Below are 26,212 nucleotides of genomic sequence, written 5' to 3' on the forward strand. Positions count from 1 at the left end.
TCAGAGCACATTCACATCTGACACTTGACTTTACTACTCACTGCTGACTGCACAACTTGAGATAGCCATGGTCTACTAACATGGAGCAGTCAGGTCAGGGGTTGCATATAGTAATGGGCCAGAGCTCAAGTCTACAGTTTTGTATCAATTTAATTAATTCTTAGGCTTAATTAAAGGGTGATAGAGGTTCTCTTAGTGTTTAACTGATATGTATATCTTTAGACATCACTGCAAATGCATTCATTTGATGTTGCCTTCTTGAGAAATTGCTGCAGAAACTATTGAAGGATTAATTTATAAAATATTACAACAAGGTTTGCAGTTGGGCTGATAAAGCACTTTTTCTATATTTCTAAAAGACTATTTTCAGAATTCAAATCCCTATTGTAAATGAATAGCACTAACGATTAAAAGCACATCGAGCTGGGCACCAGTAGCTCGCATCTGTAATCCTCGAAACTCAGGAGGCTGAGATCTGAGGATTGAGGTTAGAAGCCAGCCCAGACCGGAAAGTCTATGAGACTCTTATCTCCAATTAATTGACAGAAACTGGAAGTGGTGCTGTGGCTTAAAGTGGTAGAGCACTAGCCTTGAGAAAAAAAAGTTCAGGGACAGTGCATAGGCACTGAGTTCAAGCCACAAGGCTGACCAAAACAAACCCCCCAAAAAGCATATTCAAGTCAGGCACTGGTGGCTCACACATATAATCCTAGTTACTCAGGAGGTTGAGATCTGAGGATCACAGTTTAAAGCCAGCCTAGGCAGGAAAGTCCCACTTAACTACCCAAAAAGCCAAAAGTGGAGCTGTGGCTTCAATGGTAGAGTACTGAATAGCTCCTATCTCTGGGTTCAATCCTCAGGGCTGGCACCGAAAATGAGCTTATTGAAGATTAGATTTACCTTTTAAATAACCCTATTCTTGGGGGGAATGAGGGAGGAAGTAACAAACAGTACAAGAAATGTATCCAATGCCTAACGTATGAAACTGTAACCTCTCTGTACATCAGTTTGACAATAAAAATTTAAAGAACAACAACCCTATTCTTTATTTTTGTGCGCGCGCGCGCGCGTGCGTATATGTGTGTGTGTGTGTGTGCGTGCATGTGTGTGTGTGTTCTGGTACTAGAGCTTGAACTCAAACTTAGCAAACTCGGTTTTCACTCTTGGTTAGCTTTTTTTTTTTTTTTTGGCCAGTCCTGGGCCTTGGACTCAGGGCCTGAGCACTGTCCCTGGCTTCTTCCCGCTCAAGGCTAGCACTCCGCCACTTGAGCCACAGCGCCGCTTCTGGCCGTTTTCTGTATATGTGGTGCTGGGGAATCGAACCTAGGGCCTCGTGTATCCGAGGCAGGCACTCTTGCCACTAGGCTATATCCCCAGCCCCTTTGGTTAGCTTTTTTAATGATGGATAGTACTGTACCACTTTAGCCATTCTGCCAGTCCAACATTTTGTTCATTTTTTGCTCAGGCTGACTTCACATCTCTAACCTCAGATCTCATCTTCCTTGATAGCTAGGATTACCAGCATGGGCCACTGGTGTCCAGATCTTTTTTGTGCTAGTTTTGGAGCTTGAATGAGGGCTTAGTTCTTGGCTTTTTTGTTGTTGTTGTTCACAGCTAGAACTCTACCACTTGAGCCATACCTACAGCCAACATTTTTGTTGGTAATTAGAGTTCTGAGAACTTTTCTGCCTAGGGTGGCTTCAAGCCTCAATCCTCAGATCTCAGCATCCTGAATAGCTAGGATTATGTCTGTAAGCCACCAGCACCTGCAGCACTATTCTTTTTTTCTTTTCTTTTTTGCCAATCCTGGGGTTTGGGCTCAGGGCCTCAGCACTGTCCCTGGCTTCCTTTCTGCTCAAGGCTAGCACTCTGCCACCTGAGCCACAGCACCACTTCTGGCCATTTTCTATATATGTGGTGCTGGGGAATCGAACCCAGGGCTTCATGTATACAAGGCACCCTTGCCACTGGGCCATATTCCCAGCCCCTGCAGTGCTATTCTTTAGGCTTGTAGAACATATGCTTTCCTGCCCAGGCTGACTTCAAACATTACATATTTTTGTTGGTGATTTTTTTTGAGATAGTCTCCCAATGTGGTTCAGACAGGTATTACTCATGATCCTCCTGCCTTGATCTCCCAAGCGTTGGGATTACAGACATTCGCTACCATGGTTTTTTATTTCTTTTTAATTGAAAAACCTCTTACAAAGCTGTAGAAAGCTATTTTCAAAAGAAATTTTTAGGGGCTGGGAATATGGCCTAGTGGTAAAGTGCTCGCCTCATATACTTGAAGCCCTGGGTTCCATTCCTCAGCACCACATATATAGAAAATGGCCAGAAGTGGCGCTGTGGCTCAAGTGGCAGAGTACTAGCCTTGAACAAAAAGAAGCCAGGGACAGCGCTCAGGCTGAGTTCCAGCCCCAGGACTAGCAAAAACCAAAACACAACAAAAAAGAAATTATAAGAGAATTCCAATACATTAGGGGGGAGATTTTTGTTTGCTTTCCTATGCAGTCTTACCAAATGAAAGATCTGAAACACTATTTTTCCCCCTCTCCCTAAGAGGAAAAATAATTAAGGTTTCAGAGAATATTGTTCTACACTTTTTGGTAGTTAATGTTAAAATTAAGTACCTTCAGAAATAGCAATTCTTGGAAAGGAAATGACCCTTTAATACTTCTTTTCTTGCAGATATAGTTGTTATAGAATTAGAAGGCAAATGTTTGTTCCTAGACTAACTTCTTTTTTCTTTTGGTTTTTCTTTTTTTGTAGGGTACAGACATCCTTCGCCTGCCATTGTTGCAAGAACAGTCCGAATTTTACATACACTACTAACTCTGGTTAACAAACATAGGAACTGTGACAAATTTGAGGTGAATACACAAAGTGTGGCTTATTTAGCAGGTAATATCATAAAATAAATCTTTCTATATCTTAAGATCACCTTAAAGGAACACATACCAATATGGGTCCTTTAGCTACTTTGAAAAGTAAAGACTTCACAATCCAGTCCTTTGCTGCAATTTTTGTTTGTTTGTTTATTTGTTTATTGCCAGTCCTGGGGCTTGAGCTCAGGGCCACTGTCCCTGGCTTCTTTTAGTTCAAAGCTAACACTCTACCACTTGAGCCACAGCGCCACTTGCAGCTTTTTCTATGTGGTGCTGAGGAATCAAACCCAGGGCCTCATGCATGCTAGCTAGGCAAGCACTCTACCACTAGGCCATATTCCCAGCCCCCTTTGCTGCAATTTTGAAGGGCAGGGGAAGTAGCTGGCAAGCATGAAGCCTCCAATTCTCAATCCTAGTGCTGCCAAAATCAATCCGTAAAATAAAAATTTAAAATTTTTGCCAAAACCAGTTTTCTTTATGAAAGAATTTGCATTGAAATATGAACTGTGTTCCTTGTATCATCTTTGATTCAGAACACTGCAGTGCCTCCCTCTTGTCTGTCATAAAAATCTAAAAACCTTATCTCATCAGCAGCCTTCTCTGATGTTGTCTTCAGAATTTTATAAGCCTTTAAATGGCTGGGCTGTTTGAAATCATCCACTTGCCATCTACTTAGTCTTACAAGTAGCTTGCTGCCTTTAATACTTTCCATTCCATCCCATTAAACTGTCTGCTCAGCAACACAATACTTGAATCTAACACATTTCTTGAATATACTTGTTTGATGGAAGTTGCTGATTCTCAGTTTAGCAATCTTCTATTATGGTAATTTTTTGTTTAAACCATATGACCCTGAAATATTATTCTTTTTTTTTTTTTGGCCAGTCCTGGGCCTTGGACTCAGGGCCTGAGCACTGTCCCTGGCTTCTTTTTTGCTCAAGGCTAGCACTCTGCCACTTGAGTCACAGCCCCACTTCTGGCCATTTTCTGTATATGTGGTGCTGGGGAATCGAACCCAAGTATACTTCAAGTATACGAGGCAAGCGCTCTTGCCACTAGGCCATATCCCTAGCCCCTGAAATATTATTCTTAATGGCCTTCATTCTACCTCTCCTGTCTATTTTTGTGTTTCTGAAGATCAACATTCTCAAGACTTTTTTAAAAAGTGCTTATTAAAGCTTGCATGCTCATTTACAAGCTTCCAAAATACACTACAAACATTGAAACTAAGCAAGTTTGTCTTAAACATTTATAGCCTTAAGCCACATACTCCAGGGCTCCTTACAGGTACATTTAGTACTAGTGTTCTCCTTAGGAAGCTGTAAAAAATACATGATTTGCTAAATTTTTAAATTGCCTTCTTTTTCTCTTTTAGCTTTGCTTACGGTGTCTGAAGAAGTTCGAAGTCGCTGCAGCCTCAAACATCGAAAGTCCCTTCTTCTTACTGATATTTCAATGGAAAATGTCCCCATGGATACATATCCCCTTCATCATGGTGACCCCAGTTATAGGTTAGTGGACTTGTTCTCCCTAATTGCATAATTAGAATCAGGTTTCAAATTTCCAAGCTGATAGAAGCTGTCAGTTAATCTAAAAGATAACACAGAAGTGGGTCTAGAGGTAATCTAAGAAGATGGTATAAATCAAAACTCATTTTATAGCCAGGCACTACTGGCTCACACCTATAATCCTAGCTACTCAGGAAGCTGAGATCTGAGGAGCATAGTTTGTAGCCATCCCAGGCAGAAAAGTCCCCATGAGACCTACCTCCAATAAACTACTCAAGCTGGAAGTGGCATTGTGGCTCAAGTGGTAGAATGCTAGCCTTGAACACAAAGAGGTTCAGGGGCAGCACTCAGGCCCCTAGTTCAAGCCCCAGGACCAGAAAAACAAAAAACAAAACCTCATTTTATAAATGTACAGTATTTTGTGTGAGTAATAGTGAAATGATCATTCTTCTGATCTAATTGTGCTGAGTTTGTTGGACTCACTGCTTAAATAATGACCGAAGATGATCTGAAAAGTATTTTGTTTTAAAAAAAATGGCCTGGGAGAAAAACTAGCAAAAAATACATAAAATTACATCCCTGGAGATAAAAAAAAAAACAAGCTATAACAGATTGGTAAATGAGTGCCTATGGCTCATGCCTGTAATCTTAGCTACTCAAAGCCAGCCCAGGAAAGTTCACAAGACTCTTAGCCCCAATTAACCACCAAAAAAGTTGGAAGTAGAGCTGTGGCTCAAGTAGTAAGTGGTAGAGTACTAGCCTTGAGTACAAAAGCTAAGGGACAATGCCTCAACCCTGAGTTCAAGCCCCAGCATGAGCATTCAATAGACAAAACAAGGGCTGGGAACGTGGCTTAGTGGTAGAGTGCTTACCTAGCATGCATGAAGCCCTGGGTTCGATTCCTCAGCAGCACATAAACAGAAAAAGCCAGAAGTGGTGCTGTGGCTCAAGTGGTAGAGTGCTAGCCTTGAGCAAAAAGAAGCCAGGGACAGTGCTCAGGCCCTGAGTTCAAGCCCCAAGACTGGAAAAAAAGGAAAAGAAAAACAAAAGCAGATTGGTAAAAACATGCCCATGAATTGTTATATTTTTTCCATATCACAATAAAATTCTTTTTTTTTTTTTTTTTTTGCCAGTCTTGGAGCTTGAACTCAGGGCCTGAGCTCTGTCCCTGGATTCCTTTTTTGCTCAAGGCTAGCACTCTGCCACTTCAGCCACAGCGCCACTTCTGGTCTTTTCTATCTATGTGGTGCTTGGGAATTGAACCCAGGGCTTCATGTATACAAGGCAAGCACTCTTGCCACTAGGCCATATTCCCAGCCCCACAATAAAATTCTTTGTTTTGTTTTGTTTTTGGCCAGTCCTAGGCCGTGAACTCAGGGCCTGAGCACTGTCCCTGGCTTCTTTTTTGCTCAAGGCTAGCACTCTGCCAGTTGAGCCACAGCGCCACTTCTGGCCATTTTCTGTATATGTGGTGCTGAGAAATCGAACCCAGGGCCTCATGTATACGAGGCAAGCACTCTTGCCACTAGGCCATATTCCCAGCCCCACAATAAAATTCTTTAAGAGCATTTTCTGGAGGAGATAAGAGTCTCATTGGGCTGGGAATATGGCCTAGTGGCAAGAGTGCCTGCCTCATATATATGAAGCCCTGAGTTCAATTCCCAAGTACCACATAGATAGAAAAGGGCCAGAAGTGGCACTGTGGCTCAAGTGGTAGAGTGCTAGCCTTGAGGAAAAAGAATCCAGGGACAGTGCTTAGGCCCTGAGTCCAAGGCCCAGGACTGGCCAAAAAAAAAAAGAGTCTCATGGACTTTCCTGCCCAGGCTGGCTTTGACCCACGAGCCTCAGATTTTAGCCTCCTGAGTAGCTAGGATTACAGGAGTGAGGCATTGGTGTCTGTCTTATGTCTACTTTAATACATCTCTTTGATTAGTATAGTTTTCAATATTATGACAAGGACATCATTTGGGGATTTTTTTAAATTTAATTTATTTATTAATTGAACACAAATTTTTTGACAAGGTATTGTGCAAAAAGAGTACAGTTACATAGTAGGGCAGTGTGTACATTTCTTGTGATATCTTACGTCCTGTTTTTCTATCTCTTCTCTAGGTCAGGTAGACATATATATACAATATACAATGTATCAAGAATATGTACAGGGGCTGGGGATATGGCCTAGTGGCAAGAGTGCTTGCCTCACATACATGAGGCCCTAGGTTCGATTCCCCAGCACCACATATACAGAAAATGGCCAGAAGTGGTGCTGTGGATCAAGTGGCAGAGTGCTAGCCTTGAGCAAGAAGAAGCCAGGGACAGCGCTCAGGCCCTGAGTCCAAGCCCCAGGACTGGCAAAAAAAAAAAAAAAAAAAAAGAATATGTACAGTAGCCACATGGCCACGCCCAAGAAAGTTGGCCTAGGGCTTTAAATGTAATGTCGATATTAGACAATATGTCGACAGTAGTCTTATATGAACGTACATACCTAGCTTTTGAGCTATTGTATTCCCCTGAGAGGTCAATTTTTGACCTTTATATGTTGAGTAATTGTTTGGTTTTAGTTACATACTGTTGGGTCCCTGCCCCAATCCTGTGGGGAATACTATTTGACAAGCAGTTTTTGGTTTCCCAGACTTGGTCTCTACTGTCTCTCCGTCTCCCTTTGTTAACAGTCTATATCAGGGAGATCATGCCCCTTTGTTTTCTGTGTTCTAGGCTTGTCTCGCTCAACATTATTTGTTCGAGTTCTGACCATTTCCATTTGGGGATTTTTCAAGTAAACAAAATATAAGGTTTAGGTACAATGTTGAACATAGAAAAATAATCTTCCATATGTAGAGTTTATATCATTCAGCATACTAATGCCTGCTTTTTTGGTACTAGACTTTGAACTTAACACTTTACACTTACTCAGCTTTACCACTTAAGTGGTGCTCTACCACTGCAGCCATGCCTCCAACCCTGCTTTTTGCTAGTTACTTTTGGAGTTGGAGTTTTGAGGATTTTTCTTCCCAGTCTGCCTTCCAATCTCTATCCTCTGGATCTCAACTTCCTCAGTAGCTTGGATTATAAAGATGTAAGACACCAGCACCTGGCTACATCCTGGGTTTTGGTTTTTGGTTTCTTTTTGTCAGTCCTAAGGCTTGACCTCTGGGCCTAGGTGCTGTCCCTGAGCTTCTTTTTACTCAAGACTAGCACTTTATCACTTGAGTCATACCTCCACTTCTGGCTGTTTCTGTGGTTAATAGGAGATAAGAGTCTCACCAGTGTTCCTGCCCTGGCTGACTTCAAACTGTGATCCTCATATCTGTGATACTCAGCCTCCTGAGTAGCTAGGATTATAGGCATGAGCCACCAGTACCCAAGTTGCATCCTGCTTTTTGATTTAAAAACAAACAAAAAACCTCCACATATGCCACTTATGGGCAGGGATAGCAGGGGAAAACTATGGAAAAGCAGAGGAAGGGGTGACATTGTCCAAAAGAGAAATGTACACTTTACCTGAATTGTGAAATGGTAATCCCACTGTACAATACCTTAATGATAACAGAATTAAAATTATTTTTTAAAACCCTCCACAATTTTTTTGCAGAAATTTTAACTATGCTAGTATTCTAGGTATTCTTTATATTCAATCTTATTCCTTGGTCACTCTCATACATATATTTCTTTAAGCTATGTTCTTTTTTATGGAAAGGATAAAATATGAATTTAGTTTGATATTCCTGCTTTTTAAATGAAGGATTCAAGTTTTTAATCCTTGTTTTAAAAAACTCAGTCCAGCCAGCACTGGCAGGAAAGTCCATGAGACTTCTCTCCGATTAACTACCAGAAAAACTGGGAGTGGAGCTGTGGCTCACATGGCAGAGTTCTAGCCTTGAGTGAAAAGGCTCAAGGACAGCGCCCAGGTCCTTTGTTCAAGCCCCAGGACTAGCACACCCTTGAAAAAATGTTTCTACCCTAAAACCCTTTGAAGTGCTATGTTAAAATTAATTGATTGCTGTCATTGAGAAATAAGGAAGCTGCTTGGAATAGGCAAATGATGGTTGTATTTGTCTCCATGTTTATTAATTCTTCTCAATTGTTTAAATCTCAGGACACTAAAGGAGAACCAGCCGTGGTCCTCTCCGAAAGGTTCTGAGGGGTACCTTGCAGCCACTTATCCAACAGTGGGCCAGACTAGTCCCCGAGCCAGAAAATCCATGAGCTTGGACATGGGGCAGCCTTCTCAGGCCAACACTAAGAAGCTGCTTGGTTAGTTCATCTTCATGTTGCCCATTTCTTAAACTTACTGTTTATTAACATATACTTTCTTATTCAGTAAAGTATTTGAAACTGTTTGAAATTACTAAAATTTTCTGTTTGTAGCAGAATTTTTAAGACAGTTATAAGAGTTTAATATATAAGTTGAACAATATTTGTTGAAATTAAGAAATGAGCTTTTGAAACAGTTGGAGCATTTTTATTTTGTTGTGTTTTTATCTCATTTTTAAAATTTCTTGCCTAAATACTGTGGCTCTTCTTTTGTTCTGCTTTGGGTATGCATCAGACAGTGGGAATGGTAGAGCTATCAGATACCTGTGAGAAAAGAAAAATCTTGACACATTTCTCAAAAATATTGAGAGCAGAGGTTATCGATGTGGAATGAATCTATAATAATATTAATTTTCCTGATTTCTTTGGAAAAAATCCAAAAAATGTCAGATAATGTATTTTTTCAAATATAAAGTGATCCTGCCAGCTGCTAGTGGCTCAGTGGCTCATGCGGGTAATCCTAGCTGGAAGCTGAGATCTGAGGATCGTGGTTCAAAGCCAGCCCTGGTAGGAAAGTCCATGAGACTCTTATCTCCAATTAACCACCAAAAAGCAGAGCTTTTCGTGGAGCTGTGGCTCAAGTAGAGCACTATACATGAGCACAGGCCCCAAGATCAAGCCCAGGACCAGCACAGAAGAATAAAAGATATGTGCTGAGAATGTGGCTCAAGTGGTAGAGTGCTAGCCTTGAGCAAAAGAAACTCAGGCCCTGAGTTCAAGCCCCAGAATTGACACCCCCCACCAAAAAAATATTTTTTATAATATATATGTATATATATGTTTATATGATCCTTCAAAGTTGAGATAACAGTTACATAAACATTTGTCTATGAGAAATCCACATAAAATACTAAGACTCTTTCCTGAGAGTAATTCCTGAAAAAAACTCTGGTACTACCTTACACCCAGAGGAAATGCAAAACTATTCTTGTGTCATATTGGCCAGTGTTTTTATTGTTACTGGAATGTATTAGATTATATATTTCAGTAATCAGTTGTGAATGGTCCAGTGGATTTCAGTTATTCATATCAACATACTTAAATATCTTGCCATAGTATTTATGTTCACAGGAAATTAGAGAACAAACAACAAAGTGTAACATAACCTGTCAAAAAAACTAAAAGCAAAATATGACCATCCTTGTTACCTTTTGAATTCTCTCTTTTAATCCTTTACCAGAAATAATCTTCTAGCAGTTTCCTAGTTACTTTGTTTCTTAATACAAGTTTTCATGCCAAGGAAATTGGATATGAAAATGAACACTAGAAAATGCAACATTGTACTCATTGTCCCACTCAAGTTCCCGGCCTATCAGCCCTGGGAGGGCTAAGACAATCAGCTGTTAGAGGCCAGTAGTTTTATGTTTTGATGGGGGAAACTAAAGAATTGGGGAAACAGGGAAAAGCTATGGAGATTACCTGGTCTTAAAGACTTAATATAGGCCAGGCACTGGTGGCTCACGCCTGTCATCCTAGCTACTCAGGAGGCTAAGATCTGAGGATCGCAGTTTGAAGCCAGTTAGGGCAGGAAAGTCCATGAGAGTTTATCTCCAGTAAACTACTCAAAAAAGCCAGAGTGGCTCAAGTGGTAGAGCCTAACCAGGAGCACAAAGAGGCTCAAGGACACATCCCAGGCCCTGAACTCAAGCCCCAGGACTGGCAAAGGAAAAAAAAAAAAAAGACTTAATATGTGCTTGCTAGGCAGATATAAGATAAGGAAGGGTGAACTTACAGTATAGGAAGAATAGCATGAATAAAAAAGTTAGGAAAGCACCTAGCAGTGGACCATAGCCCCATGGGGAATGGTATAGGAAGTAAGGCTAGACAAGGATTGAAAACTTAAAAAGACTTAGGAGAGTCATTTGTAGGAAGAAAGGAGAGATTGATCAGTGTTAATTTTAAGTAGGAACAAGAACTATTGCACACCATCTTCTTTTTCTTTTGTCTTTATTCCCCAGGGTTTTACTCTTGATGTCTCTGTAACTGATTTTGGTACCCTGGGTATTGTATATACATTTATCAGAACTAGGGAAGGGAAGCAGAACATAAAAATGGAGAGACAAAGGGTAAAGGTCAAACCAATGCAACAGCAATACTTACAAAACTATATGCTGTAAACCAACTGTAAAACTTGGCGGGGGGATGGTATTGGACGGGGGAAGGTGGGAGGAAAACGAGGGAGGAGGTAACAAGTTTGATAAGAAATGTACTCACTGCTTTACATATGAAACTGTAACCCCTCTGTCCATCACTTTGACAATAAATTAATAATTTTAAAAAAGAACTATTGCACAACTGGATGAGTAGTACAGTTAATGATAATACACGTTATATAGAAGAGAGGATTTGGAATGTTTTAACACTAAAGAAATGTTAAATAGCTAGGGCGCCACTGTCTCATGCCTATAATCATAGCTATTCAGGAGGCTGAGATCTGAGGATGGCTGTTCAAAGCCTGTGCGGGCAGGAAAATCCATGAGACTCTTATCTCTGATTAACCACTAGAAAACTGGAAGTGGTGCTGTGGCTCAAAGTACTAGCCTTGAGCTGAAAATCTCAGAGACAGTGCCCATGTCCAGTTCAAGCCCCACGACTGACCGAGAGAGAGAGAGAGAGAGAGAAAGAAAGAGAGAGAGAGAGAGAGAGAGAGAGAGGTGTTTGAAGAGACATGTTTACATAAACATTACAGGATGTATACCTATATCAAAACATTTCTTCATTAATGTACAATTATTTTAGTGTCTATATAAAAAGCTTCAAGAAATGTGTAGTACACATTTGTAATCTGAGCATTTTGAAGGCAGAGACAGGAGGATCTCAAATTCAAGGCCAGCCTAGGCTACATGGTAAGATCCTGCCTTAAAAAGAAAAGTAAGGCTTGGGGGTGGATCATGGTAAAAGATCTGCATAGTAAGGTGGTCTCCTCTAGTTCAAAACCCCACTGCCATGAGGAGAGGGGGAAAAGGGGGGGGGGGAGAAATTCACTCTAAGTATAATGATATAGATACGTTAAAAGCCAAAGAACAAAAATCTAAGGAAAAAACCCTGCCTCAGTAATTATCTCATTCATGGTAATCAGCATGATATACTTACATTACATCATAAATTTAGATTGGTTGATAGTATATTTGAGATCTCTTCAAAATATCTACAAGGGTGTGTATCCTAGAAAGAAGTTACAAGATGAATCGAGCTGAGGAAGAGAAAAGAAAACAAGAATTGGCTATCTATAGATAGCTGAACTATAGGAGCAGAAGACCATCTCCTAGGAATTATGCAAAGAGTAAAACAAAGAGGGAGGAAGGTACAGAATGTACAGAATAGTAACCTGATCTCTCAGAGAATAGAAAACATTGGCTTTAGGAAGCCCAAGCTGTCAGTCTTGTCATTTTACAGGATCCCTGACCTTGTCACTTCAGACTAATCATGTAACTGCTCCTGGCTTTCTCTATTTGCATGATTTGATCCTTCTGGCTTTGATATTTATGACTCTTCTGAATATTGGTTAGTAGGACTTGTCAATATTCAGTTGCCAGATTTTTCTTTTTTTTTTTTTTTTGACAAGGTGTTGTGCAAAAAGGGTACAGTTACATAGTAGGGCAGTGTGTACATTTCTTGTGATATCTTACGTCCTGTTTTTCTATCTCTTCTCTAGGTCAGCTAGACATATATACAATATACAGTTGTATCAAGAACATATACAGTAGCCACATGGCCACGCCCAAGAAAGTTCGCCTAGGGCTTTAAATGTAATGTCGATATTAGACAATATGTCGACAGTAGTCTTATATGAACGTACATACCTAGCTTTTGAGCTATTGTATTCCCCTGAGAGGTCAATTTTTGACCTTTATATGTTGAGTAATTGTTTGGTTTTAGTTACATACTGTTGGGTCCCTGCCCCAATCCTGTGGGGAATACTATTTGACAAGCAGTTTTTTGTTTCCCAGACTTGGTCTCTACTGTCTCTCCATCTCCCTTTGTTAACAGTCATATATCAGGGAGATCATGCCCCTTTGTTTTCTGTGTTCTAGGCTTGTCTCGCTCAACATTATTTGTTCGAGTTCTGACCATTTCCCAGCGAATAACAATATTTCACCATTCCTAATCGCTATGTAGTATTCCATTGTGTATAAGTACCATATTTTTTGGATCCATTGGTCTGTGGAGGGGCATCTGGGTTGTTTCCATATTTTAGCTATTGTGAATTGTGCCATGATAAACATGGAAGTATAAATGTCTTTTTGATATCTTGGGTTTTGCTGTTTAGGATAGATGCCTAGGAGTGGTATGGCTGGGTCATAGGGTAGGTCTATATTGAGCTTTTTGAAAAACCTCCATACTGTTTTCCAAAGTGGTTGTACTAATTTGCACTCCCACCAACAATGGAGAAGGGCTCCTCTTTCCCTGCACCCCCTCCAGCATTTGTTGTTGCCTGAGTTCAGAGTATAGGCCATTCTAACTGGGGTGAGGTGGTATCTCAGGGTTGTTTTTATTGGCATTTCCTTTACTACCAGGGATGTTGAGCATTTCCTCATGTGTTTCTTTGCCATTTTTATATCTTCTCTTGTGAAGTCTCTCTTTAGCTCCTTTGCCCATTTCCTAATAGGTTTATTGGGCTTGGAGGGGCTTAGTTTTTTGAGTTCTCTGTAGATGACCGATATCAGGCCTTTGTCTATTGCTGTGCTGGTAAATATCCTTTCCCATATCGTTGGCTGTCTTTCTATTTTGGTGGCTATGTCCTTAGCTGTGCAGAAACTTTAATTTGTAGTAGTCCCATTTGTCGGGTCTTTCCCCTATTTGTTGTTCCCCTGGGACTCTATTCAGGAAGTTCCTTCCTGTGCCTATAAGTTCTAGCATCTTTCCTACTCTGTCCTTCAGTAGTTTCAAGGATTCAGGTCTGATATTGAGGTCCTTGATCCATTTTGAGTTGATCTTGGTGCATGGTGATAGGCTTGGGTCTACTTTGAGTTTTCTGCATATGGCTGCCCAGTTCTCCCAGCACCAGTAGTTGAAGAGGCTCTGTTTATTCCATTGTATGTCTTTAGCTTCTTTGTCGAATATCAGTTGGCTGTAAGAGTGCGGTTTTATTTCTGGATCTTCAATTCTAATCCATTGGTCTTCCGATCTGTTTTTATACCAATACCATGCTGTTTTTGTTATGATGGCCTTGTAGTAGAGCTTGAAGTCTTGTATTGTGATACCTCCTGCACTGCTTTTTTTGCCTAGAATTGCTTTTGCTATTCTAGGTTTCTTGCTGTTCCATATGAATTTATGGATTGGTTTCTCTATTTCAGTGAAGAATGTGGCTGGGATTTTGATAGGTATTGCATTGAATTTGTATAACAATTTGGGCAATATGGCCATTTTCACTATATTGATTCTGCCTACCCATGAGCATGGGAGGTCTTTCCATCTCCTTGTGTCTTCTTTGATTTCCCTTATTACATTTTTATAATTTTCATTAAATAGGTCCGTCACGTCCTTGGTTAAGTTGATCCCTAGGTACTTTATTCTTTTTTTGGCTACTGTAAATGGAATTGTTTCCATAATTTCCTTTGCTGTTTGTATATTGCTGGTGTACAGAAAAGCTGCTGACTTTTGTGGATTGATTTTGTATCCTGCTACTTTGCCAAATTGGTTTATTAGGTGTAGGAGTTTGGGTACTGAGCTTTTTGGGTCCTTCAGATATAAGATCATGTCGTTTGCGAATAGGGATAACTTGATTTCTTCCTTGCTGATGTGGATCACTTTGATGTCCTCCTCTTGCCTTATTGCTATGGCTAGGGATTCCAGCACTATGTTGAAAAGAAGTGGGGAGAGTGGGCATCCTTGTCTTGTTCCTGAGTTTAGGGGGAATGATTTAAGTTTCTCTCCATTTAATATGATATTAGCAGTTAGTCTGTTGTATATGGCTTTTATTGTTTTGAGGACTGTTCCATCTATTCCGGTTCTCTCCAAAGCTTTTAATAGGTATGGATGTTGTATTTTGTCAAAGGCTTTTTGGGCATCGACTGAGATAACAATGTAATTATTAATTTTAGATTTGTTTATGTGATGAATTACGTTGATTGATTTACGGATGTTGAACCATCCTTGTGATGGGATGAAGCCTACTTGGTCATGATGTATGATTTTCTTGATCAGTTTCTGGATCCTGTTAGCTAATATTTTATTGAGGAGCTTTGCATCTGTGTTCATTAGTGATATTGGTCTGTAGTTCTCTTTTTTTGTTGGGTCTTTGCCTGGTTTGGGAATGAGTATGATATTAGCTTCGTAGAATGAGTTTGGGATTTCTCCCTCTGTTTCTATTTCACGGAAGAGTTTGAGGAGTAGTGGTATTAGCTCATCACTAAAGGTTTTGTAGAATTCGTTGGTGAATCCATCTGGGCCTGGGCTTTTCTTTGGTGGGAGGTCCTTGATTACCTCCCTTGATTACCTCCTTGATTATCTCACTGTAAGTTATTGGTTTATTTAGTTGATTTATTTCTTCTTGGTTCAGTTTGGACAGTTTGTACTTCTCTAAGAATTGATCCATTTCTGTAAAATTACTGTTTTTTGCTGAGTAGAGGTTTTGGAAATAGCTCCTTATGATTGTTTGAATATCGTGTGTACTTGTAATTTTTCCGGTGGAGTCCTTGATTTTATGTATATGAGTCTCTTCTCTTCTTTTTTTTGTAAGTCTTGCAAGGGGTCTGTCAATTTTGTTTATTTTCTCAAAGAACCAGCTTTTAGGGGCTGGGGATATAGCCTAGTGGCAAGAGTGCCTGCCTCGGATACACGAGGCCCTAGGTTCGATTCCCCAGCACCACATATACAGAAAAACAGCCAGAAGCAGCGCTGTGGCTCAAGTGGCAGAGTGCTAGCCTTGAGCGGGAAGAAGCCAGGGACAGTGCTCAGGCCCTGAGTCCAAGGCCCAGGACTGGCCAAAAAAAAAAAAAAAAGAACCAGCTTTTAGTCTTATTTGTTTGTTGAATGGTCTTCCTATTTTCAATCAGATTTATCTCTTCTTTAATCTTTGTGATCTCTCCCCTCCTAGTCGTTTTAGATTCTGTCATTTCTTGTTTCTCCAGTTGTTTTAGTTTCATCGTGAGGTTATTCACCTGCTCTGCTTCCATTCTTTTAATGTGAGTGCTGAGTGCAATGATCTTGCCCTCAGTACTGCCTTAGCTGTGTCCCATAGGTTTCTTTGTGATGTGTTTTCATTGTCATTGTGGCTTATGAATTCGTTGATTTCATCTTTAATTTGGTCGTGGCCCAAGTGTTGGATAGCAGTGTGGGGTTTAGCCTCCAAGAGTGTGTATAGCCTCTGTGGTATCCTTTGTTGTTGAGGGTTACCTTTAATCCACTGTGATCAAATATAATACATGGGATGACATCAATACTTTTGTATTTGCTGATGTTCTTTGTGTGGGCTATGACGTGGTCTATTTTGGAATATGATCCATGGGCTGCTGAAAAGAAGGTGTATTGGGTCTCTGTAGGGTGGAAGATTCTATATAGGTCTGTCAGATCCATTTGGGAAATGGTGTTACTTAGGTCCTCAGCTCCCTTGCTAATCCTCTGGGTGTTGGATCTGTCTCTTGGACAGAGTGGCGTATTAAGGTCACCTACTATGATTGTGTTTGCGTCTATCTTGTTCTGTAATTCTGTGAGAATTTGCTTGACATATGTAGGGCCTCTTTTGTTCGGTGAGTATACATTTATCTCCGTGATGTCTTGATTCTGGATTTTTCCCTGTATTAATATGTAGTGTCCTTCTTTGTCTTTTTGAGTTGATTTTAATGCAAAGTCCAGCTTGTCTGAGATCAGGATGGCTACACCTGCCATTTTGGTAAGTGCATTTGCTTGGTAGATCTTGCTCCATCCTTTCATTCGGAGCCTGTTTTTGTCCCTTGTTTTAAGGTGGGTCTCTTGTAGACAGCAGATGTCAACTTTTTGTTTGCGAATCCATTCTGCCATTCTGCCAGTCTGCTCCTCTTTATCGGAGAGTTTAAACCATTTATATTTAAAGAGATCAAGGATAAGGGTGTTTTTTTTCTCCTTCCATTAACTTGTTGGGCTGTTTTTTCCTCTTTTTGTTTTCTTGTCTTTAGTAAGCTGTTCTTTCTGTTGGACTTTGGCTATTGTAGTTTCTTTCTGATTCTGTCTGTGTGTCTTGTACAATCTCTGTTGGGTGGGGCTCCCCTCTTAGAATTCGCTGTAGGGCTGGTTTTTTATTCACATACTCCTTTAGCTCTTCTTTGGTTTGGAAAGATCTGGTTTTCCCTTCTAATGTGAACTCCAGTTTCGCTGGATATTTGATCCGAGGTTGCAAATTGTTAGCCTGAAGTACTTGGATGGTGTTCTTCCACTCACTTCGTGCTTGGTAAGTTTGTGTGGATAAGTCAGCTGGGGAAGTTTTCTGCAATAACTTTATTGAGAACATGTTTAAGTCCTCTGCTCTGGTATTCGGCTCCTTCTTCTATTCCAATTATGCGCAGATTATATCTCTTGTCTTTGTGCATTAGTTCCTGGATTAGTCTGCCCTGAAGCTTCACCGTTTCTTGGAGTGTGGTCATTTTCTGGTTGTTGTCGGCTGCTTCATCGTCCAGGCGAGATATTCTGGATTCCATATGGTCCACTCTTTGTGTTATGGTTTCAGTTGCGGAGTTTATGGATGTCAGAGAGCTATTTATGGTTGTCAGATCAGCTCTGATCGTGGAAATTTCTTCCTTCAAAGAGTTGTATTTTAAATCTATTTTTTCATGCATTTCATTTCTCAGGATGCTAAGATTTTCTTTAAAGGAGGCTTGCATTGTATCTATTTTTGCTTCCATTTCTTTCTTGGCTTCTTGGGTGCCCTTCAAGATTTCCGCTCTAAACTCCTGGAATTGTTTTCTGATTTCATTTCTGACGCTTTCCATCATTCCTATTAACATGGCCTCATTTGCTTTTTTAATCTCCATCTCCTCTTCAGTCGTGCTGCTTTTTGGAGCTGGCGAGTTGGCTTGCTCTTTGATGAACTGTGTTATGTTTCTTTGTGATTTGCGCATCTGGAGATCTGTGGATGGCTTCTCAGGTTTGGTTTGTAGCTCTGCCCTCCCTCCTGTGTAGGCGCATCTACCAGAGCAGGTGCTGCCGCTGTGGCCCTGCCCACCAGTGCGGGGTACGCCTACCAGAGCGGGTGCTGTCGCCGGGGGCCCTGCCCTCCTGTGCGCTGTGCGCCCGCTACAACAGGCGCTGTGGCCCCATCCACTTTAGCGGGGTACGCCTCCCAGAGCGAGCCCCGGGTTGTTGGGTTGTGTTTGCGCCCTCCCACGAGTCCGTTGTGGGGGGCGGTATGTGTGGGGCCCAGTGGGATCGACTGTCCGGGCGTGGGTTAGCACCCTCAGACGTCGCCTCCGCTGCGAGGGGGGGACGTGATCAGGCCCAGGTGTCCCTGCTGTGCTGGTATTGCCCACCAGAGCCTGTGATTTTAGTTGTAAGAGTCCGCGAGGTCCAGGCACCTCGGGTGGGGCTTGCACTGCCGGCCGTCCCCCGGCCCCTGTTGGGAAGCGGGCAGGGCCGGTTCTGCCAGTTCAGGAACCTGTGTGGCCTTGGGGCTGCTCTGCCCTTCCCCTGCTAAACTGACTTCCCAGCGCCTGATGGGAGCTTCCCACCTGATTTGGGGGTTCTTTGTTCCCTTGGGGGGGAGGGAGGGAGATCTAGCTTCTTTGTAGGGCTTGGGTCTCTGATAGCTGGTCTCCCGTTGGGTGAGGGAGTAATGGGGGACTCACTGATCCTGGATTGTGTGTGTGTCCCATGCAACCGTTGGTCCTTCAGGGGTTGGCAAAGTGTCGAGGTGGCTTCCCCGGTTCCCTCCTTCTGCTGCGCTGGGTTCCCCAGCCGCCGTCTGTCCAAACCCGATGTGGACCCGAACTTCTCGTCGCTGCCATTGTGTGTCTTGGTCCGCACCCTCCCTAGTGTCCGTGGGGCCCCGCTGTCTGAATTCTACGCTACCGGCAGCCTGTCTGCCGATCGCCGGGTTCCCCTTTCCCAGCCTGGCCCTGTTTGGGCCAGGGTCAGCTGGTGGGGGGAGCCAGATTTTTCTATAATGGTTTTAATCTAGCTTTTTAAACATTGTTTGAGATTTTTTTTCTTAGAGCTGCTATAGGAACCAGATAACAGATGCTTTATGCCTGTAATCCTAGCTACTCAGGAAGCTGAGATCCAGAAGATTGGGTTTGAAGCTAGCCTGGGCAAAAAAGTCGGCAAGACTCAATCTCCAAAATAACTAAGCTGGAGGCCTGAGGCATGGGTTAGTTTAAAAAGAAAACAAAAGGCCTTTGAATGTGTAAAGAATAACAATAATATGTGCATTCCAGCTAAGTCAGTTTCAATACTTTTACTTTCAATAAGAGAAGCAGTTAAATATTAGTGTAATACATAATTAGATAAACTCAAATCCAAGTGTAAGATAATGTTACTTTCTGTTTGAAGCATATCCCAGTGTATCTACTTTTAGTACTTGCAGGCACACACATCTTTTTCAAAGTCTGGCAAATTAACTTCAAACTTTAATCCTTGTCTACGCTTGGAAATTCCTCACACATTAATGATTAATTCTTGGCACCAGCAGAATTTTTTAAATTAAAAAGACTGTTCAGATAGTTATTTGCTACTGAACAATTCCTACTCCTGTATTTGTTACTGGTAATTGCACTTGTTGGTGGAGTTTGCTTTCCCTGCAGTGAAGTGAATATAATCTCATTTTCATCTGAACTTGCAAGATATCTACTAGCTACTCGGGAGGCTGAGATCTGAGGATCGTAGTTCAAAGCCAGCTGGAGCAGAGAAGTCCCCATGACACTCATCTCTAATTATCCACCTGTAAACTGAAAGTGGCACTGTGGTTCAAAGTGGTAGAACACTATCCTGAATGGAAAGCTGTGAGGCTAAAACTCCCTTAGAAGATGGAGAAGGCAGGAGAGAAACAGCCCTAGGGATATGTTTGAGCTTTGTTTTTTTTCCTAAAACTTCAACATTTGTGTCAATATATTTTCTTTTTAATATACTCTTTATTCATAGACACTGTGGTTCGTGAACTTCCATATTCTGTAATTTTGTTTATAGGAACAAGGAAAAGTTTTGATCACTTGATATCAGACACAAAGGCTCCTAAAAGGCAAGAAATGGAATCAGGGATCACAACGCCCCCCAAAATGAGGAGAGTAGCTGAAACTGATTATGAAATGGGTGAGAAATAACATTTATAGCCTATCTAGATAATTAAAAATAAGGTGGATGCATCCAGTATAGCCATATTTACTTTACAACCATGTGTCAGAATCTTTAGGATGCAATATAGAAACATTTGCTCTTTTCTTTAAAGATGAATATTACAGTCCTTAAAATGACATTTATCCTGAAACTTTTGTAAAAAGGAACCAAATACATAATACAACATTCTAAATAGCAAAACTATTGTACAGATTCTGTTGGTATTTTAAGGGTCTACTAAAAAGCTGTTAGGCTGAGAGCATGGCTCAAGTTATTGAGTTGTTTGCATAGTATGTGCAAGACCCTGAGTTCAAATCCCCTGTACTACCAAGAAAAAAAAACCTTGAATTTTATAAATAACATTATATATCTAACAACATGTCAGATGAAGTGGTTATTGGGGAATACTGTTAACATAACTGACCATATTAATTTATATCTCACAGCAGAAACTCAAAGAATTCCCTCATCACAACAGCACCCACACTTACGTAAAGTTTCAGTGTCAGAATCCAATGTTCTTTTGGATGAAGAAGTTCTTACGGATCCGAAGATCCAGGCGCTGCTTCTTACTGTTCTAGTAAGAAATTTTTCTTTCCTTACTGAGTTTTTTGTTTCCTTTTTCTCCCTGACATTTTTACTCCAAACTACTCTTAGTATTTAGGAGGCCCTTAAATATTACAAACATGAAAGAAAGATGTGTCTTTTGCTTTTGACCAAAGCATAACAATTCAGCCATGAAATGTTTACTATTTTTGCATCTCGACAGGCTACACTGGTAAAATATACTACAGATGAATTTGATCAACGAATTCTCTATGAATACTTGGCAGAGGCCAGTGTTGTATTCCCTAAAGTTTTTCCTGTTGTGTAAGTATCTCTTTTTTTATTTGTAATTAACCTTTGTATCTGTTTACATAAAGGTTTAGGAAGCCAGGCGCCTGTTGCTCAGGCCTGTAATCCTAGCTACTAAGGAGACTGAGATCTGAGGATCACAGTTTGAAGCCAGCCCCGGCAGAAAAGTCCTTGTGAGACTCCAGTTTACCACTCAAAAACTGGAAGTGGCTCTGTGGCTCAAGTGCTAGCCTTGAGCACAAAATGGCTCAGGGACAGCACTCAGGCCCTGAGTTCAAGCCTCCCACAGCTAACCACCAAAAAAAAAAAAATTTTTTTTGGGAAATATATTTTTACCCAGTAGGAGTAAGTGAGATAATGTGATAAAGATTTTTATCTTTGAGATAGTAGGTTTAGGGGACCTAGAGGTAATAGCCAGTGATATTACATGCCCAACTTACATACCAGGTTTGATTCCCTGGTGCCCAAAACAAGAAAACAAAATCATAGTGGGTTTACTGATAGCTAAACTAAATTTGAGCTATAAGGTAAGTCACCTTTTATAAACTTGTGTTGATTTGTTTAAGTGGTTATCCTCATAAACAGTGTATGTTTTTCTGACTTTTTGAGCAAAATAATAGATTGGTATAACTTAAATCAGCATGCTTAGTTTAGTTTTGTTTCTAGGAGAGCTTTTGTGTTTGTTCACAACTGAGTATAGAAAATTGATTTCCCGTTTGAGTAGTAAATCTTACTCTGTTAATATTTTATCTTCAAAGTGTTTAGCTTTGGGGGGCTGGGGATATGGCCTAGTGGCAAGAGAGCTTGCCTCCCATACATGAAGCCCTAGGTTCAATTCCCCAGTACCACATATACGGAAAACGGCCAGAAGGGGCGCTGTGGCTCAGGTGGCAAAGTGCTAAGCCTTGAGCGGGAAGAAGCCAGGGACAGTGCTCAGTCCCTGAGTGCAAGGCCCAGGACTGGCAAAAAAAAAAAAAAGTGTTTAGCTTTGGGCTGGGAATACGGCCTAGTGGCAAGAGTGCTTGCCTCATATACATGAAGCCCTTGGTTCAATTCCTCAGCACCACATATATACAAAAAAGCCAGAAGTGGCGCTGTGGCTCAAGTGGCAGAGTGCTAGCCTTGAGCAAAAAGAAAAAGGGGACAGTGCTTAGGCCCTGAGTTCAAGCCCCAGGGCTGGCAAAAAAAACAAAACAAAATAAAGTGCTCAGCTTTAAAGAAATTTGGTTGTTCTATTCCTTACCCATATTGTTTATATAATGCTACTATTTCTTTTATTTACTCTCACTTAAAGTTTCAGAATTTTATATAGTTTAAATCTCAGGTTTTTTAAATTAATGAAGTATAGCCTATTAGAAATAATTTCTGGTCCAGGCATGGTGGTATACTCCTGTAATCCCAGCTCCTCAGGAGGCAGAGACTGGAAAGATTATATTCTGGGCCTTGACAAAAAGTTAGTGAACCACCCCCACCTCAACCAACAAACTGAGCATGGTGGTTCACATCTGTTGATGGTTCATATCAGTAATTCCAGCAATGTGGGAGGTTATTGGTAGAATGATCGCTCAGAGGCTGGCCCTGAGCAAAAATAAAAGACCTTATGGGAAAGTAAATAAAATTATGAAAGGAATGGGGCATGGCTCAAGTAGTAGAGGGCCTGCCTAAAAACTGTAAAGCCTTGAATTAAACCATAGTACACCTCTAAGAGAGAGGAAAAAAAAGTTTTCTCACCAAAAGATTCCTTTGATTGTGTATTTTACCCCACCTCCCCCAAAGTAAGTTTCCTTTTACTTAGCAAAATTCAACCTGATTTGGTATCGCATAATGTTATTTTCTATATTTATATTTAAACATTCATTTATTAATATTATCACTGATTAATATTGGATCTAGTTTTGGATCCTGGGGTATAAGATCAACAGATAGCACATAGAGATGATCTTAACACATGCTAAGGTTGCAGATAAAAGTCAAGCTTGCCTTGTGAAAGCATTTACCTTATGGGGCTGGGAATATGGCCTAGTGGCAAGAGTGTTTGCCTCGTATGCATGAATCTCTGGGTTCGATTCCCCAGGACCACTTATATAGAAAACAACCAGAGGTGGCGCTGTGGCTCAAGTGGCAGAGTGCTAGCCTTGAGCAAAAAGAAGCCAGGGACAGTGCGTAGGCCCTGAGTCAAAGGCCCCAGGACTGGCAAAATAAAAAAAAGTGTTTATCTTATGTATTTATAGTCATATGACACTGCCAACTGTTTTCACAATTGGACTAAAAACACAAGCAGAAAAACACACATACATATACACAAACACAAATGTTTGTGATAGAAAATTTTGAGGAGACAAAAAACAACACTAGAAAAGTTAAAAGCAGTCATCTCCAGTTTTGCCACATTGTTTAGAAAAATAGTTTTCTAGTAAACCTTTTCCTCTAAACTGTTCCTTTGTTGTTTTGTTTCTTTTCTTTAGGCATAATTTGTTGGACTCTAAGATCAACACCCTGTTGTCATTGTGCCAAGATCCAAACTTACTAAATCCAATCCATGGAATTGTGCAGAGTGTGGTGTACCATGAGGAATCCCCCCCACAGTACCAGACATCTTATCTACAGAGTAAGTCAGTGTCAACAGTGGTGAGCAAGTGGCCAGTATGCATGTCCTGCAGTGCGCTTCCTAAGGCCACTCTGACCACAGAATGCTTCCCAAGGGATGGGCTCATTTCTGCTTTAGCAAACTCATGTGCCATTTTCTGACACCCTTAATTATATGTCCAATATGATGGACTTTATTGAAATATAGCACTCATTCTACAGTTTTCGTATGTACATAGGTTTTATATGTCAACTTTGGTAACATTAACTTCGGTTACCATTGCTGTAAGAATGAGTAATTTTCTTATTTGATTTCTCACAGGTTTTGGTTTTAATGGCTTATGGAGATTTGCAGGACCCTTTTCAAAGGTAAGATAATACACTTTTATTCTTGACAAAACTTTTAATACTGGGCTGGGAATGTGGCTTAGTGGTAGAGTGCTTGCCTAGCATGTACAAAGCCCAGGGTTCGATTCCTCAGCACCGCATAAACAGAAAATGCCAGAAGTGGCGCTATGGCTCAAGAGGTAGAGTGCTAGCCTTGAGCAAAAAGAAGCCAGGGACAGTGCTCAGGCCCTGAGTCCAAGCCCCAGGACTGCCAAAAAAAAAACAAAACAAAAAACTTCTCTGTCCACAGACCATTACATATTTGGTAGTCTTAACATACACATTTGTGACTAGAAAGGAACATAATGCTGATTGAATTCTATGTCATGAAAATATTCTCACATCCAGCTGTCATTTCTCTATTCATTGTGGTTTTGATTTGTGTTAATGTAATTCTACACGAATGTATACATTTAAAATGACTTTTGTGGTATGGCCTCTCTCCAAATTGATCTAAGTTCCTTGAAGGCAAGACTTGTGTTTTTTCCCCCACCCCAGCAGACTCCTAGTGCTTTAGATACAGAGATGATAAATCAGTGGGAATTAGCTAAATCTTGTTCCAGTTTTAATAACTGAGTATAAACAGCTAGACATAATAGTCATCTGAAGGAAATACCATCTTTAAACTCATAAATGTTCTACCACTTGAGCCATAATGCCACTTCCAGTTTTCTGGTGTTTAATTGGATGTAAGAGTCTCACAGACTTTCCTGCCTGGGCAGGATTGAACTACAGTCCTTAGATCTCAGGCTGCTAAGTAGCTAGGATTACAGGTGTGAGCCACTAGCTTAAATGTCATTTTTCCTAAGAGTCACTATTAGTACCAAATGGGGAAAGAAAGTAAGTTGGAAGTCAGTACACTGAGATTGCTGCAACTCTGTGAGCCCTGCAGAATGTCTGGTTGGTGGAATTAGTACTACAGTGAGAATGCTCATTTTCTCCATTGTGGGAAATGAGCTAGACATCATTCTTGATAGTGGTATCATTCCAGTATTAAATTCAGTCTGTGCGTGGCTTTCTTTACTTCCAGGTTCATCTGGAAGCTTTAAGTGTAAGCTACTTAATATTCCCAATTGTAAGTTCTGTGGTGGTCTATAAATATTAATCTACTCCCTTTTAAATTATCTGTAATACAAACAAAAATAGTCAAACCCAAAATAAAAATTATTTTTTTTCCTTCAAAGGGGATTTTTTTTTAAAGTGAAGCTAAAATAATTTCCTATTTTCTATTACAGCAAACACAAATCCCAGACTATGCTGAGCTTATTGTTAAGTTTCTTGATGCCTTGATTGACACATACTTGCCTGGAATTGATGAAGAAACAAGTGAGGAGTCCCTCCTGACCCCCACCTCTCCTTACCCTCCTGCACTGCAGAGCCAGCTTAGTATCGCTGCCAACCTTAACCTCTCCAATTCCATGACCTCACTCGCAACTTCCCAGCATTCCCCAGGTCAGTACATTGGGCTAGTGATATGATTTTAAGCACTAATATTAAGATACTAATATTAAGGATTTCCTTGTGATCTTATTACAGCAGAATTTGCTCTTTTTCCTCCTAAGGTTCACCTTGCATTTCTTCTTTACTTTGTAACTGACTTGAATATTGTTACTCTATAAAGCTTTGGGCTTTTCATTGAGTTGTACCATCTATAGTGTTCACAAAGGTATCCCAAGAATTGATCAGTTTTTAGAGTTTGAGCTTGAAGAAAACCTCAGCTACATTATTGAGGAAGTGAGCAGGACTACAATTTCTTTCCCCTTAAGGTATATACTAAGGAGATATTTTATTAAAACAAATATACACAAAGTCTAATACACTTCCCACTTTGCTACCAGCAACAGCACAGTAACACTCAACCAACCATGGGCTGTTTTGAAGATCTGATTAAATGAACAACCAGACCAAAAATGTCTTCTCAAATAATAACATCATACTCTGGGTATTTAGCTCAAGTGGTAGAATACTTGCTTGGCAAGCACAAGGCCCTGAGTTCAAAATCTAGTACTATCCCTCCAAAATTCAGAAAATAACTTCTTAAAGCCTGTAAGTAGTCTTTACTATAGAGTCACTGTTAACTCCCGGTATACCAATTCGACATGTAACTTAAAGGTTGACATGCTGAGAGATAGCAGCTCAAGGGAATTGAGGTAAATAAAACAGAAGAAATGACAGACTGCATGACCGTGAGCTCGTTGGTAGGAATGCCTCATCCAGCTCTGGGTGAACCAGAGGCGCACACTGTTCATCACAGAGCTGACACTGTTGGCCTCTTGTTATAACAGTGGGCAATTACAGAAAGCTGCTATAGTGGTCACGTTTTTCTTCTGGAAAGAGTAATCTAAAATGGTTCAAAGAAGGATTTGTTTAAAAGTCTATTATCTGAAAAGGTCGCTTATGAAATCACTCATTCCACAAGGATTTGAGCCCAGA

At 40.7% G+C, this 26,212-nt stretch overlaps 1 protein-coding gene and 1 long non-coding RNA gene across 7 annotated transcripts in view; one reads left to right on the top strand and one right to left on the bottom strand.

Moving 5' to 3' along the window:
* Nf1 (neurofibromin 1) overlaps window positions 1–26,212 on the top strand; it is a 256,851-nt gene that overhangs the window by 216,702 nt on the left and 13,937 nt on the right. For 4 of the 6 annotated variants that reach the window (XM_048365038.1, XM_048365041.1, XM_048365044.1 and 1 more), the window contains 9 exons: window positions 2,773–2,904; window positions 4,264–4,399; window positions 8,493–8,650; window positions 19,805–19,927; window positions 20,398–20,531; window positions 20,721–20,821; window positions 23,272–23,414; window positions 23,715–23,761; window positions 25,015–25,231. In XM_048365038.1, coding sequence (XP_048220995.1) covers window positions 2,773–2,904; window positions 4,264–4,399; window positions 8,493–8,650; window positions 19,805–19,927; window positions 20,398–20,531; window positions 20,721–20,821; window positions 23,272–23,414; window positions 23,715–23,761; window positions 25,015–25,231 — 1,191 coding nt within the window. The remainder of the gene's footprint in view (window positions 1–2,772; window positions 2,905–4,263; window positions 4,400–8,492; window positions 8,651–19,804; window positions 19,928–20,397; window positions 20,532–20,720; window positions 20,822–23,271; window positions 23,415–23,714; window positions 23,762–25,014; window positions 25,232–26,212) is intronic. The other 2 variants (XM_048365042.1, XM_048365039.1) reach the window with 1 other exon arrangement.
* On the bottom strand, window positions 3,356–13,540 carry LOC125365157. Its single transcript, XR_007213657.1, has 4 exons — window positions 13,529–13,540; window positions 7,357–7,367; window positions 7,296–7,305; window positions 3,356–3,621 (listed from the first exon to the last, which is right to left on the bottom strand). It is a non-coding gene; the product is annotated as an uncharacterized LOC125365157 (long non-coding RNA).

Source organism: Perognathus longimembris, chromosome 17, assembly GCF_023159225.1.
Source record: "Perognathus longimembris pacificus isolate PPM17 chromosome 17, ASM2315922v1, whole genome shotgun sequence".
Taxonomy (NCBI): Eukaryota; Metazoa; Chordata; class Mammalia; order Rodentia; family Heteromyidae; genus Perognathus; species Perognathus longimembris.